The 14,792-nt window shown below is 46.2% G+C and overlaps 1 protein-coding gene across 1 annotated transcript in view; it reads left to right on the top strand.

The window, feature by feature from the left end:
* Positions 1-975: 975 nt before the first annotated feature.
* CDH13 (cadherin 13) overlaps positions 976-14,792 on the top strand; it is a 1,007,564-nt gene continuing 993,747 nt past the window's right edge. Inside the window, exons 1-3 of the mRNA XM_088026921.1 lie at positions 976-1,055; positions 1,348-1,932; positions 2,007-2,194. Coding sequence (XP_087883047.1) covers positions 976-1,055; positions 1,348-1,932; positions 2,007-2,194 — 853 coding nt within the window. The remainder of the gene's footprint in view (positions 1,056-1,347; positions 1,933-2,006; positions 2,195-14,792) is intronic.

Below are 14,792 nucleotides of genomic sequence, written 5' to 3' on the forward strand. Positions count from 1 at the left end.
GTGGAAATGACAAAGTGAGATCTTTACTGCATATTCTTAGATTCCTACTGGGAAAGGTAGACCTATATATCCCTCTTATCCTTATTTCTATAGCACCACCACTTATAAAACCTCTTGAGCAGCGGTTATGACTATTCTCAGTCCCTGGAGATTGGTAGGAACTTCTGAAAAATCACATTCATATAGAAAAAAAAAGTTTCCTTAAATCATGGCTCCAAATTTGGTGGCAGATGCACATTTGTGGAATAGGTGGCCAGTCAGACTCTCACCTGAGCAGTTAATAAAATCTATTGCCTCTTGATGGTTTTTTTTTTTTCTGCAAGCGAGAATTGATCTGTCGTCTTTGTGATTTGTGAGATGGCTAGGAAACACCAAACACCATCATGACTTGGGCCACATTAGGAGAAGAAAGGAAGAAAGAAAGAAAGAAAGAAAGAAAGAAAGAAAGAAAGAAAGAAAGAAAGAAAGAAAGAAAGAAAGAAAGAGGAAAAAAAAATCCACTGCTAAGTCTTCCCAGGCATGGAAAGGGTTAGAACAGCTGGGGTCATTTTATTTGATTTATTGGAATTAAAGTAGATCTTATTACCATTTTAATAAAGAGAATCTTTTTGCACTGGGCTGGAAGTGTTTGCTAGTCCCCGGTGCAATTCCATTCTCTGCAAAAGTGGAATCGGCTGGCGTTGCCCAGCGTGATTTGTGTGGCTGGGCCCCAGCAGTCCAAAAAAGCAAAAGGGCTACCTCCTCCGAGGGGCTTGCTCTGTGCGAGGTGCTCACCCTGTATCTGCCATGCAAAACGAGGGAGCTTTATGAAGGAATCCGTCTTGTAAAGCCATTGGTCCTGGTCATCAGCCTCTACCCAATGCTTTCGTGATGCTGCCGCTGATCTATTTGGGAAGTTGGCTGGCTGGTGAGGCAGAGCCTCTCCTCAAAGCCTGGCTCCCACGGAAAATATGCTCAGTGCAGCCAAGTGCATGAATGAAAACGCCGCCGGGCGCTTCTAGTCGGGCAAAATGCAGCCGAGAACTCCGCTCCTTCTGTGCGTTCTCCTGTCCCAGGTAGGGAAGAAGGGCTGTGGGGTGCACCCCGCGACCCGTTTCTGCATTCGGATCGCCTGGCGCGGGCAGGGCGAGGGGGCTTTCGGGGGTCGGGAGACTCTGGGGCGCGGCGGCGAAAAAAGCCTAGGGCTCAAAGGGAGGTCATTCACAGCCCAGGAGATCCTAGGGGGACCCTGGTTTCGCACTCCGGGTTCCCTGTGTGTGTGTGTGTGTGTGTGTGTGTGTGTGTACGTTTGTGGGAGGAGGCGAGAGCTCCCGAGTCCCTTTTTTTTTTTTTTTTTTTTGTAAGCAGGGGCGACATTCTCGCCTACATCAAGTGGGGTAACTTTGATTCGTCTCCTCCGGAGGCTCATGCATTGGAGAAAGACTCAGTTGGAGGCGACTCCAAGGAGTCGTGGTTTCCCCCAGCGCAGCGCCGGGCGAGGAAGCGCGGCTCCGGTCCGGATTGCTGGCTGCCGGGCTGGAGAGGCCGGCCTGGCATTGCCGACTTCCCGGGGCGCTCGGGCCCCCTCGCCCAGCCCAGCGGCGCTAGGGAAGGCGCCTCACACCAGCCTAGCGCTGCGCTGCAGCCCGGCTGCTGCTGTCGTTCAAAGGCGCCTGGCTCTGGCCGCGCCCGCATCGGGGTTCTTTTCCTTCTCGACCTCGGGATGGGAGCGCGTCTCCCCCCCACCTCCGTCACCCCTCCCCGCCAGGACGCAGGCCCCAGCCCCCGCGCCCCTTTTGTCCAGCCAGCTGGAGCTCCGGCTCTGAGCCCCGACTGCCGCCTCTGCTGTCTTCCCCGGGCGGGCGCGGAGCGCAGAGAAAAGTTCAAGCCTTGCCCACCAGGGCTGCAGCTGCCTGTTAACCCTCAGAGCGCTGAGGCACAAGGGAAGGGCCGGTGACCCCAGAGAGGGTGGGGGTTGGGGTGCGATGGAGACTTCGTTCTTGGGCAACCACCTCTGTATCTCGAAGATCTAAGGAAGTTTGTGTGCAGGAAAGCAGTACTCCGAGGAGGCCAGACCAGAGGTGCTGGCAGCCGAGGGGCACGCCCAGCCCTGCTCTGGGGCCTGTAGGTTCTGAGAGCACTGTGACCCGGTCCCCCAAGGCCTCCTGTGAAGCCCATGGGACTCCGGATGAGGTGGCAGCTTACAAGTGGGTGGGTAAGATCAAGGCAGGGCCGACAGAGAGGAGGGAAGGAGACAAGGGAGTGCCTTTGGGTGCTAGGGATGGGTGTTGAGTTCCTGTCCAGGACTCCTGAGTGCCAGGGGAACAGGCACACCTGTGAGTGCTGGGTAAGGGGGGGTTGGTGAGGCAGCTAGGATCCCAGGCAAGGGCTGGCTGGGATGTGGGGATACACTGCAGCCTTCTAAGGGAGGCCACTGCTAGATCAATGTTGGGGTTAGACTTTGGAAATGGTTCAGTGTCCCAGGAACGCTGTGACCATGGAAATGATGTAAAGTGGGGGTTACTGGGTGGATGCTAGTGCCTGGGGGCAGGGTGAGGTGCTGGGCTGCTGAGCCCCTCCCCCACTTAGGATTTCTGTCCTCCCTGGATACACAGCGCCCATTCAGGACTGTGCAGTTATACTCCTCTAACACCAGGGCTTTGCTGGCTGATTCTCTTGGGGGTCCCTGTAACCTTAAGTCCTGCCACAAATTCTGTGTCTGTCTGTGAACCAGTTTTCTAGACTTTCTGGAGTCTGACTGTCCCTGAGGCTGTATGTATGTATAAATATCCCCATTTTGTAGGGTGGTTCAGAATATGCCTCTGATTCAGACAGATCCTCTCTGCCATATGCTGGTGGTACCACCCTGGGCAAGTTGTTTAGTATCTCTGAGCTTTCTGATTCCCCACTGTAAAATAATCTTATCACCTTCCTGAGATTGCCAGGCAAATTAATTGCATTCAACAGGATGTCCTAGGTAATGCATTTACCATGAGGCCTGGCACACTGGGAACCATTAGTGTCTGGGAGCACTTACCACAGCCTTTCCCCAGGACTTTACAGTCCTTTTCTCTCTCAGCATGCTTGGACCTCAGATAGGATTCCAGGGCTTGGCCAAAGTTATTCCTCCCTTTGAGCAAGGCAGACCACATGGCAGCACCCAGCAGTCCCTGTGCACTAGGGGCTTCTCACGTGATACCTTTTGTAAAGCAACTGGTGTGTCTTGTCTTGCTGGGCCCAGATGGCACAGGTGGGTCTGAAGGCTGTCATTTCACTCAGTTCCTTAGCATGGGGAAGCAGAGGTTTTCCCGGGAATTGAATTGCCTGTTCTCTGAGGCTTATTTCTCTCTTAGATTGTTATGCATAATCAGAGCAAATGTCCACATTAGTACACTAATTGATATCCTGGTTGCAACAGCACCTTGCAGAGAAATAATTTTGGTGCAACTCACTTAATCGGCAAGAGGTTCAAGTGCACAGCTCTGTGTGCTGTAGGGAAAAGTGGGGAAAGTCTTGGAGGCTTTGAGTCAACAAGCAAAGACAAAACTTTCTCAAGGCAGAGAGGAAACAGAAGAGAGAGAAAAACAATGTAATAAAAGCAAATTAGTCACTTGGTCCTAAGTGGTGTTCAGGCAAGCATGTATGTGTTTTCCACTGCAGTTGTAATACTCTGGGTCCGGCTTTGGGAGCCATCAGTCTCTGTACGGTTATTGGCTGGTTGCTGCTTTAGGCATTTTGGAAGGGGGAAGAATTCTAAGCAACAATGGCTGGAAGCTGGCAAAGTCAAGGAACAGTCACCTCTCTTCTCCCCTGGGATGTTTTGGGAAGGGCTGTCCCAGAAGTGGCCTCTGGCATTTAGCTATGATAAATAATGAATGTGGCACAGATCAAGGAGTCCTGACATAGAAATTACACTTATGTAAGTATGATTCCCACCCCCCACCCCCATTTGGGTATCACTTACAATTAGCCAAAAGTTCTAACAATGAATGAGTAATCCCCCAAGAATTAGAATTTTAGGGAGTGGTTCAGGTTTGGAGAGCAGTCACTTGGGAGTGACCAAAAATGTTCCACAGAATTCTGAGATGTTGATTTAAAATGGGGAGTTCTTTTTTGGAGTCAGAATCTTGATTTTCAGGATTTTAAATGAGAATCTGTTTTCTGAAACACCATTTATTATATGTTCAGGGAAGTGTTTATTTGCAGAACCGTTCTGATAAGGAGAAAAGACTACGGGAGTGGCAGAGAGTACCCCCTGCCCTGGAATGGCTTCAACATGTGGCAGCCCGTAAGATTTCAAAAGCACTGGGGAAAGAGAGACATAAGTTGTGAAAAGAATCAAAGTGGTAGAGTTCACATGTCTGAACAATTTTTTTAGCAAGTCCCCAAAGAGATTTAATAAACTGCAAGGCTGAATATGTGATCTGGAGTTTATGTAATGCCACAGTCTATATTAAAAGCCCAACAGTCATCTTAGCTAATCTCTTCTGCTCTGCCTCCCTCCCTTCTCTCCTTTTCTATCTTTAGCTCTTGGGTTTTCCATTAAATAAAATCTATTTCCTTCTAGAAGTATCTCCTATGTGTTACAGTGGCATTGCCCAGCAAACCAATGTACCCAGTAACTGCAGCATATAAATACCAGCATTTGCTTGTGTGCACTGAATCTCAGTTTGAGGTTCACTGTTTAGGGAAAAGTGCATCTAGGTTCTTGAGACTATCCATCTTTCTTTCCCTCCTTCCAAAAAGACAGTTGTTTGGAGAGTCCAGTTAATTTCTCTTAAGTGGAAGGGAAGGAAAATGACAAACTCTGGGTTCAGTGAACATCATATTATCTACATAGCCACAGTATTTCCTACTTCTTTGTGTATGTCCATCTCTGTGTGTTTTGATCTTATTTTAATACCTGTTGAAAAATTTCTCCAGAAGAGGGCTCCATTCACAGCATTACAAAATTCTGAATCTACAGCTTATGTATTTTAAAGAACTTCAGTGTAGTAGCTCCATCAAAACCCAACTATTCTCCTTATTCCCAATTATTTGCTACAAGCGCCCCCAGTGAGAAGTCCTGCCATTTTGCACTGAGTATCTTTCCTCCTTTATTGCCTATTGTAGTTAGTTCTTTTCTGTTTTATTCTGCAACTATGTACCCCCTCTGAGTAATAGAGCAGGGAACGTTTGAAAGACCTTTGTAGACAATGCCATATGAAATGTGGGGAAGTTCTGAAATTTCCTGGCATTTGATTTTGTTTGGACCTGGTTTTACTCTTTAGGCAGCCAAAAGGCAGGCATAGCTTGCCTGTGAAAGGAGATAATCTTCCCCATTAGGTAACTACCCAGAAGAATGACTCATGAGCCAGATTCGCACACCCTACAGCATCAGTTGAAAAGGAGAGGGAAATATGTCTGTCATCCAATTACAATAATCAGTTGGGCAGAATCAAATCAAGTAACCAGTGGTTTTGGCATTGTTTCCACTTAGCTGTGGGCAAGATGCCCACGCGCCTCAGAGAATCTGACCCTCTTGAATGATGCTGCCAATACAATCCCCTGCAGCCTGTCTCCTCTGTAGCTACCTAGGGATCCCAGGCCTGACTCCACCTCCCTGAGCAGACAGCGCAAACGATGACGGGCTGGACTGTAGGCTCCCCTTCATTAGGCACTAAGTAGTGGCTTTATGCTAGGGTCAGGGTAGAAAGCAATTTCTTATCTCTACTGAGGGAAGCAGCTAAGGGCCGACTAAGGAGGAAAAGAAATGACATTTCAAACTTGAGACACAGACTGAGCCAGGGCTCATGTTAGTGAATGGGTCACTCTTTGGCTTAGCAGGTTGAACCTTAAGATACCTGCTTGGTGGAGCTAAAGCTCATCCATCCCAATTCTACAACTCTGGCTTCTGGGCAAAAGGTGCAAAGTAGCAGCCACAGGCTAAGTGTAACCCATGGATGTATCTTGTTTGACCAAATGTTTTGAAAAGTGGGAAATTGTAAATTAAAAAAATCCAGGTTTCTTGCATTTCTTAAAATGTCAGAAGGCCAGGCAGTCCTAGAGCTTCATTCCTGCTTGGCCACATTTCACTAGAGCAGAGTTACTACTGCCCCCTTTAAGAAGGACATGCCTCTGTAGTTTGCCACAGTCCCTACCAGTCCCCACTACTCATCCAGCCAGTTGTACTCACTTATTTTTACCCACTTGCCCCATAGCCGTTTGTGTTGGGTACTTCTGCTTTCACAAATTTTGAGGCTTAATCAAATTGATATAGTCAAGTTTTTAGTGATAGGCTACTTGAAAAGGAAGGGACAGGCCTCTTTCTGATCGCTATGATTGAACTGGGTTGAGACTTGCTTTGGAAGAACATGATGAAGGGGATCCACACCTCCATCCTGAGAACATTACTGCTGTCAGTGCTATTGGGTGACTAGGGGTACCCAGAGCACCAGGACACCCAGATCATTGTTCCATGAGTAACAGTTACACCCAGAGGAATGACACACTACAGCTTTGAGGAAAACCGATGTGGGTACACCAGAGTGTTGGTACACCCAAAACGTTGCAGTCAAGGGACTCTGGGAGTACTGGATAATAGGTGGGCCCCAGTGCACTGTGCCAAGTGTTATACCAAAAGCATCAGTACCCTTGGAATACGGTGGCAGTCTGAGCATTGTCATTCCCACAGTGTTGCTCACCCGCAATGTGAGTATCATCAAAACTTCACAATAACTTCTTGTACTCAGCCCTGCAGGGGACTCTCAGAGCACTGAGTTAGCTTTCAGAGTATTTATAACTTCAGGGTAATGTTAGCTCCGTAGCTTTGTTGCCTAGAGTACTTTTGTACACGGGACATTGTCACCTCTACCACCTACTGGAATTTGTGTAATGTTCTTATAACTGCTTTTAACAGTTAACACCCAACGTAGTCTTCATATAGTGTTAATGCTAGAATTAATGTCCTCTGCCTCCATAAATCCTCGATTAATCTGTCCACCCATCCCCTACAAATAGGTGGGCCTCCGATAACTTGTTTTCCATAGCCTCAGATCCCAAAGATCAGGGTAAATATAATTACACACACATACCAAAAAAAAAAAAAAAAAGTGATTGTTTTTCCTCTGTCACTTGCCAACAGAAGTCAAATTCCTGAAAATTAGCATTAGCAATAGGCACGTTTTGACATGTCATGTCTCATTTCAAAGGCCCCAGCGTCACCCAATCTGTTACAGAAGCACAAAGCCCCTGTGTCTCCCAGCTGAGTGTAGGCTGGGCTGGGGTGGAGGGCAGCAGCTGCTCAGCTGAGAGCAGCCCTGCCACATGCCTGGGCAGGGCCAGGAAATGAGCTCAGCCTCTGGAGGAGCCTGGGGACCCTGCAAGGAATGTGGAAGCCTCCATCCCTGCCTTATGTGGCCTCCAGGCCAAAGTCTCTTTCCTCTGGCAGTGGCAGGGAACTGCTTTTCCATGTGCTGCACGAGATGGTGCCTGCAAATGCCCGAAGCTTGAGCTTCTATGGTCATCTCCCTGTCAACTGATGTAGGGCCTGCAGAAAGTGGCTGGACCCTGGCAGCAGAACCCGGAGCTGTCTCAGGCCACACAGGCTCTGCCTTCAGCTGCCATAAGCTGCTGGGCATCTGGGATCATCTAACTCAGGGGTTGTAAACTGTGGCCTATGGGCCAATTCTTGCCTGCCACCTGTTTTTATAAATAGTTTTATTGGACTGTAGCCATGCCCATTCATTTATATAATTGTCTCTGGCGGAGCTTGTGCTATAACAACAGGGTTGACACCATATGGCCCACAAAGCCTAAAATATTTACTATTTGACCCTTTACAAAAAAAGTTTGCTGACTCCTGCTCTGACTCAGAATTACAGCCAGAGGGGCTGCAGGAAATCTTCCCAAAGGGCAGGGAGGCATTAGGGATTCAGTCATTAGGGGCTGTCCTTCCTAAACCCCAAGCACTCAGGTAACTTAACTTCAGGGAGATTTACCTGGGGCTAAGTGGACTCAGTCAATATCTGTGTTGTCCACGGAGGACCTACTATGTGCTCAGGTTACAGCTACTAGTGAGGCCGACCCAGCCTCTGCTCTCTTGGGGTTAAGATCCTGAGAGATCCCCTGGCAGGGGAGATCCCTGTCAATTCAGAAATAATTCAAAATAGAGGCAACTGCTATGATGGAAGAAAATGCAGTTGTGTGAGGTGTGCCATCCTGTGTGTTTTGCTCATCTGTGCCTTTCTCCCCCACTAAAATATAAGCTCCATTAGAGCACATACTACTGTCTGATCAGTTTGCTTCTGCATCTCCAGGGCCTAGAACAGTGCTGGTGTGCAGCCGGCCTTCGGCAAACATGAATGAATGAATGAATGAATGAATGAGTGAGTGAATATAAGGAAGGCATTAGATTCAGATGAAGGACCTGGGAGGCTTCCTTCATAGCCTGATGCTTGAGCCACAGTCTGGAGGAGTAGTGAGGCTTACAGACAAGGGAACACCGGAAGGTGTAGGCAGGGAAAAGCATTCCAGGCAGAAGGTACAGTCTGGGGGAAGTCTCTGTGCAGGAAGAAATACTGCATAGGGGAAAGAGGATGATCTCAGGAGCCGCGGAGTAGTGCCAGAGGCCCTGGGGCTTTGGCAACCACCACAGGGATTCTGGTGTTTGTCCTGGAGCAATGGGCAGCCATTGAAAGTAACAAGGGGAAGGTGTAGTGTGACAAGGTCAGATTTCCATTTTGAAAAGGTCACCCTGGCTGCAGTGTAGCAGATGGATTGACGCTGGGTACGAGCGGAAGGGAGAAGCCAGTTCAGGCCTGAGATCATGAGAGTGGCAGTGCAACCGAGGGAAATAGATGTACCACTCAGAGCATCCAAGAGACAGTAAGGGCAGAACCTGGCAGGGCTGTGTAGCTGGGTTCGGAGATGGCAGAGCAAGGGCCAGGGAGCAGTTAAGGAGAAAGCTTGAGTTCTGACTCTTTCAGTTGGCAGCTTCCTGCCAATTGCCCAAACAAGGAACCCAGGTGTTTGACATTATAGACAGGGTCTGAGGGCCCTTTCCGTGGGGGTGTTAGCCAGGCCGCAGTAATGCTGCTCCGGAGAGGCGTCGCAGGCCCCCGTTACACTAATGCCCACAGATCCAGTCTGTGCTCGCATCTGGGATGGGCATGATGGGGGCTTCGAAATGCCCTTGTCTAGAGAGACTGATGTGTAGCCTCTATAATTAACCAATCTCTGAGGCTTTTCATGCAAAAGATATTTGGGAGAAACATTGCCAAACCCTTTAATCGTTTCTTGAACATTCAATCAGCAGCACTAGAAATATTTCTTACATGGAGCAAATAATGATCTACTACTTTCAGCAATCACTTTGCGATTGTTAACAAGTCTTCATTTCAGCATGTTGGATGTGGCCTTAGTGACCCTTACATTTCCAGGTGGAGTAGCAGAATCTTAAGGGGGGTGCCAGGGAGTGGTATGTTGGTAAATGTATAACAACTGGCTTCTCTTAAAAAAAAAAAAAAAGTGGCACAGGCACTCTATCCTCAGAAGGTGGGGGATGCACAGGTGTCTGCCTTTATTGAGGCACGTAGGGAATTCACAGGTAAACAAGGTGGACATAGGCCATGTTCTCACGGGAGTTGCCATCTACCGGGGGCAGCCGTTAAGAAACAAGAAAGTATATTTTGTGGGGCATCTGGGCGGCTCAGTCAGTTAAGTGTCCGCCTTCGGCTCAGGTCATGATCCCGGGGTCCTGGGATGGAGCCCCACATGGGGCTCCCTGCTCAGCGGGGAACATGCTTCTCCCTCACCCTCTGCCCACCCCCCCCCCATGCTCTCTCTCTCTCAAATAAATAAATAAAAAACATCTTTTGATGTTTTTTGTGAAATAACACAAACTTGGTCATTGTTACTCTAGGAAACAACAGGGACCCACACAGCGTTGAAGGGGCGATTGCTCTGCCTTCCCTCCCATCCTTCCCGTCCTCCCTGCACCCCTTCTATCCATCCTTTCTTCTTTCTTCCCATAATTATTAAAATCTACCCAGTGCCAAGAATGGTGCCAGCTTGGAATTCAGAGATGAATACATACCTGGTCCCGAATAGGGAAAGTGCTGGAGGTGAACCAGGGCCCATGGTCTGCCAGGACTCATAGGAGCAGACGTCTCAGATTGCTTAGGAGAGTTAGGGAGACTTCTGGGGTTTTAAGAAGTGAGTTTGAATCCTGGCCATTTGCATGCTGCGTTTTCTTTTGTTTCCTCCTGTGTCTGAACAAGGAGAGAGAACACCTATACCTGCCCAGCAGGGTTTTAGTTAAATAAGTATATGCTTGTGACTTCATCCATGATTGGCAAATGCTGGGTGCTAAAGGAATGTTGGTTGTATTAACTTTCACATGCTCTGCTCCAAGGGAACTTGTAGCTTGCAGGTACCATGGGGCCTCGGCCTTGATCATCTAACTAATTCAAAGGGGAAAAAATGCTTGCGTCTTTAAAATGCATAGACATTAAAAAAAAATAAAGTTTGCTCTCTGGGGAAGGATTTGCCAATTCCCATACTGGTAGCTCCCCAAAGATCCTTCCCCTGGGGATTTCATGCCTCATAAAATCATTTGATCTGGTGGGATCTTATCTTCTAGATGTACCTTCTTAGCAGCTGTTTCCCCGGAGGCTTTATCAGGGCAGCGTGTGTGGGGGTGTACATATTAGTACTATGAGCACTTATGATTATTATTTAAAATATATCAAAATACCTGTAGTAAATATACTGTACAATTTATTGCTATGTGCTGGTTGCATATATTATGTCAAATCTGTATTGCAACACTTAGGGACAATTATTCTTATCCTCATTTTATATACAATGGAAAGAAGTTCAGAGCGGTTGAGTCATTTGCCTAAGGCCACACAGCCACTAAGAACTGGGACCAGGGATTGAACCCATGCATTTCTTTCTTTTTTTTTTTTTTTTTTGTATTTTTTTATTATTATGTTATATTAATCACCATACATTACATCATTAGTTTTTGATGTAGTGTTCCATGATTCATTGTTTGCGAATGTGCCCTCTTTAATACCCATCACCAGGCTAACCCATCCCCCCACCCCCCTCCCCTGTAGAACCCTCAGTTTGCTTTTCAGAGTCCATCATCTTTCATGGTTCATCTCCCCCATGCATTTCTGATTCCTGTGCATGTGCATTTTCCTCATTTCACTCATGTATAAAAGCTTCCTTCCTCATCCCCTCAAATGATGTAAGAATTTTCTCCTTTGACTATTTTGTTTTCTGGCTCTCCTGGAGTCAAAATGGCTGCATGTAGTAACCCCATTTTTGAATTCCTGGGGTCTAAAAGTAGACCTGGAACCTGGATCTCCTGTCTGGCTTAATGGTTGCAACCTGGGTTAGCCCAGGGTTATTTGTGTTGTCACTGAGTCCTTGTTTTTGACCAGGGGCAAACAACCTACCCATACTATTTCACCCAGCAAGAATGGCCACCTTACTAGGGATAGCCACACAGGACTCAGCTAGGGTGTGGTGCCTCTGTAGCTTCCAGCCCAGGTAAATTCTCTGGAGGTAAATTTGCTGGCAGTTTCCTGCCTGCTGCTGAGCTCTAAGGCTGGATGGCATTACCCCCAGGAGTGCCAAGGAGCTCCAGTGTATCCTGAGTGCTACTGTCTACAATAACATTTTCCCTAATCCATAGGAAATGAGAAATATACAGCCTGTAGCTATATTGAGACAAACCGATCTATCGGGCATTGCAACGGAACTGAATCTAACCTCAAGTGTAGTTCTGTTTTACCAAAAGAGTTTTCTTTTTTTCCCCCTTTTTCAATTTAAGTGCCTTTAGTCAGGCTAACGATTGATTCCATGAACATTTGCTGAATGCCTGTTATGTGCCTGGCACTGTCTTACACACTGGCGACAGAACAGGGAGCACTCACAGAGCCCCTGTGCAGGTAGATGTACATATTCCTCCCTTGGACCTAGTCCTTACCGGTCCTCATGGAGGCCTTGCATTTCTGCCCTTCTCAGGACATTTGGATCTGTGAACTCCAATCTGTACATTTCATGTTTAAGTCATTCATTTAACAAATATTAACTGATCAACCACTGTATCTCAAGCATGATGCTTTACACTGGGTGAGCAGCAATTATTAAGAAAGACAAGTTTGCCTGCCCTCATGGAGTCTATGTTCTAATGGGGGAGAAAGACAGTAAACAGCAAAAAGAAGTAAATACAATCATTTTGGATAGTGATGGTGCTGTAAAACAGTTAAAATGGGATAAGCAGTTGTTCTGAGTTTATCCGCAGCCCTCTCTTGGGATAGAAAGTTCATTGTTCTGATGCAATGACCTTTCTACTTTTTAGGGATGAAACGTCCTATTGTTTGTAAAAAGAAATTAACTAACTGCCTATCTTTTTTGTCTTCTATTTATCATGGTAAATAGAGTGGAAAAGTGTTGTTGGCAAAACTTTGTCCATTCTCTATTTTTTGTTTTTCTTGAAATTTTGCTTTTGGGAATCTAAAAATATGGCAACCAAAGATTTAAACTACAGGTATGTAATCTTTTTTCTGTAAAGAATAAATATATGTCTGTAGGATAAATATATGTCTCTTTTGCCATTACTCAACACTATCACTGTAGCATAAAAACAGTCACACCCAAAATGTGAACAAATGGGCTGGGCTCTGTTCCAGTAAAACTTTATTTAGAAAAACAGGCAGAGCTGGATTTGGCCCTTGGGCTGTAGTTAGCCAACTTCTGATCAAAACCATTAGCCACCTCACCAGCTGGTCAAATTGGGAGAGGGTCAAGGCCAGGGAGAGAAACCAGACATTTTCTCTGGCCTGTTGTTACCATGAGGATGTAATACTTCTTTAGGAAGACAGTACCATGGGATTATTCCATGTTAACTTGGATCAAAGTAAAGATTAACTAAGGAACACAATTCTCAGACAACCACTAAAATATATAATAATTTGGCTTTTGTAGTAATTATCTGGACTACAATTTTTAAGACTTCCTCGCCACCCAAAAGTGTATTGGTGTTAAACACTGTATCTTAGGTTGCATTCCTCCAAACAGTGATGGGGATATAGGCTTGGATGCAGGGAGCTAATCTGAGAGATGATTCTAAGACACAGAAGTGAGGAATAAGAAAGAAGGAAAGCCAACAAAGAGCGTGTCGTTGAGCTGGTTACTGTCATAGGCAGCTGGGGCTCATTACTGCTGGGGCCCCTCAGAAGAATCGTGTAAAACTTGCTTCAGAAGAGTCCCTTTGCTGGGTAGGAGGCTGGGGTGTATATCCACTATGCCCATCTTCCATTGATCGAGGGTGGCCCCTGGCACCATTAATTTCTCTGTGCTTCCCTGATGAGCCTTTGTGGCTCTGGGGGAGCAAGCATGGTTTTGGAAAAGTCCTGAGCAGAAAAATAGAGAGGCATGACAGGTGCTTGGACTGGCAGTATATGCCCAGAGTAGGGCATTAGTTTATAACAGATTCCAGTTGCCTCTGTTATATGTTACTGGAAACTTTCTCAGTAGAGCTTATGTTAAAGGAAAGAGTTCTTTTTATTTTATTATTATTATTTTTTAACCCACTGAGTTTGGTTTAGCACCCACCTGCAGATACTCTCTTTCCCACTAGATGGTACCAGTATGCCAAAGCCCTGGAATGCTACCGTTGGGAATCATCTTTGACATGGATATATTCCCACTACTTATAAATAAGGAATAAACAAGTTGAGGTTGGAGGAACAGAGTATGGGTGTTTGGGCGACATAAGATGGGAGAAAAGTGGAGGTTGTCTAAACCGTTACCTTCATTCAGTTGTTTACCAACAAATCTTACTGACCACCCATTGAGTGCTCAACACTCTTCTCAGCATTGGGAATACAGATATAAGCAGTGTACACAAAGTCCCTAGCCTGGTGAGCTTCTGTACTAGTTGGGGGGAGAGACAATAAAAAACAAACAGGCAGATACATGATGTGTGTCATGTGGTGAGTTCTGTGGAAAGCACAGTCCTTCTGATATCTATCTGCCTGTCTTGTCAGCTTGTAGGGTGATAGATTATTTCCATCTGTTTCTTAAAGCCCATTCTGCCACTCAACAACCTCTTACGATTATGCTTATATGGTTTATTTTCACTATGAGACTGTGAGTATGTGGAAGGCAGAAGTCATGCTTGGCAAATGGGTGTTGACCAACTGGAACCCACTGTAGCCCACCTCAACCGATGGCTCGTTGGTTTGATTTCATTTGTCTGGAATCATTCTGAATTGTTACTATTGTTGACACACAATAGAGTTGCATTTTACTCAGGGGTTAGATTATAAAGTCAAGGTTTAAGGCAAACGCAGAGTTGTCATTAACCTTAAAAAATCTTAAGTTGCCCATTAAATTGCAGTGTGTGTGGTTTTGCATATGCATCCCTGTACTGTAATTAATATGTAACAATGTATAATGCACGCCGTAATGTACAGTGCATAATAAAGAATACAGGCAAGATATAATTTTACAGAATTTAATTGCAGTATTTAAATTGTTCTTTTCCTTTCTCTTTTTGGTGGAAGAGCTAGATTTCCATTAGTTAAATGTGCATATGATAAGACTTTACTGTATTCATTCTGGTTTCTTAATCATATGATCCCCACCAAGCTGTGAACCGGGGAGGGCACGAGCTGTGCTCTCTGTGCTCTGTTCGTCTTCGGGTTCCCACCACCAGCCACACGCTTTGGGGCAGAGGAACAGCGTACAAGTAATAGCAGCAGTAGAGTAGCAGTAATAGAGATTAACATTTAAGTAGTGCTTGCTATGAGTTA

Source organism: Eumetopias jubatus, unplaced genomic scaffold, assembly GCF_037043125.1.
Source record: "Eumetopias jubatus isolate StellerSeaLion01/CBP00866 unplaced genomic scaffold, mEumJub1_p1.0 scaffold_10, whole genome shotgun sequence".
In the NCBI taxonomy this organism is placed as follows: Eukaryota; Metazoa; Chordata; class Mammalia; order Carnivora; family Otariidae; genus Eumetopias; species Eumetopias jubatus.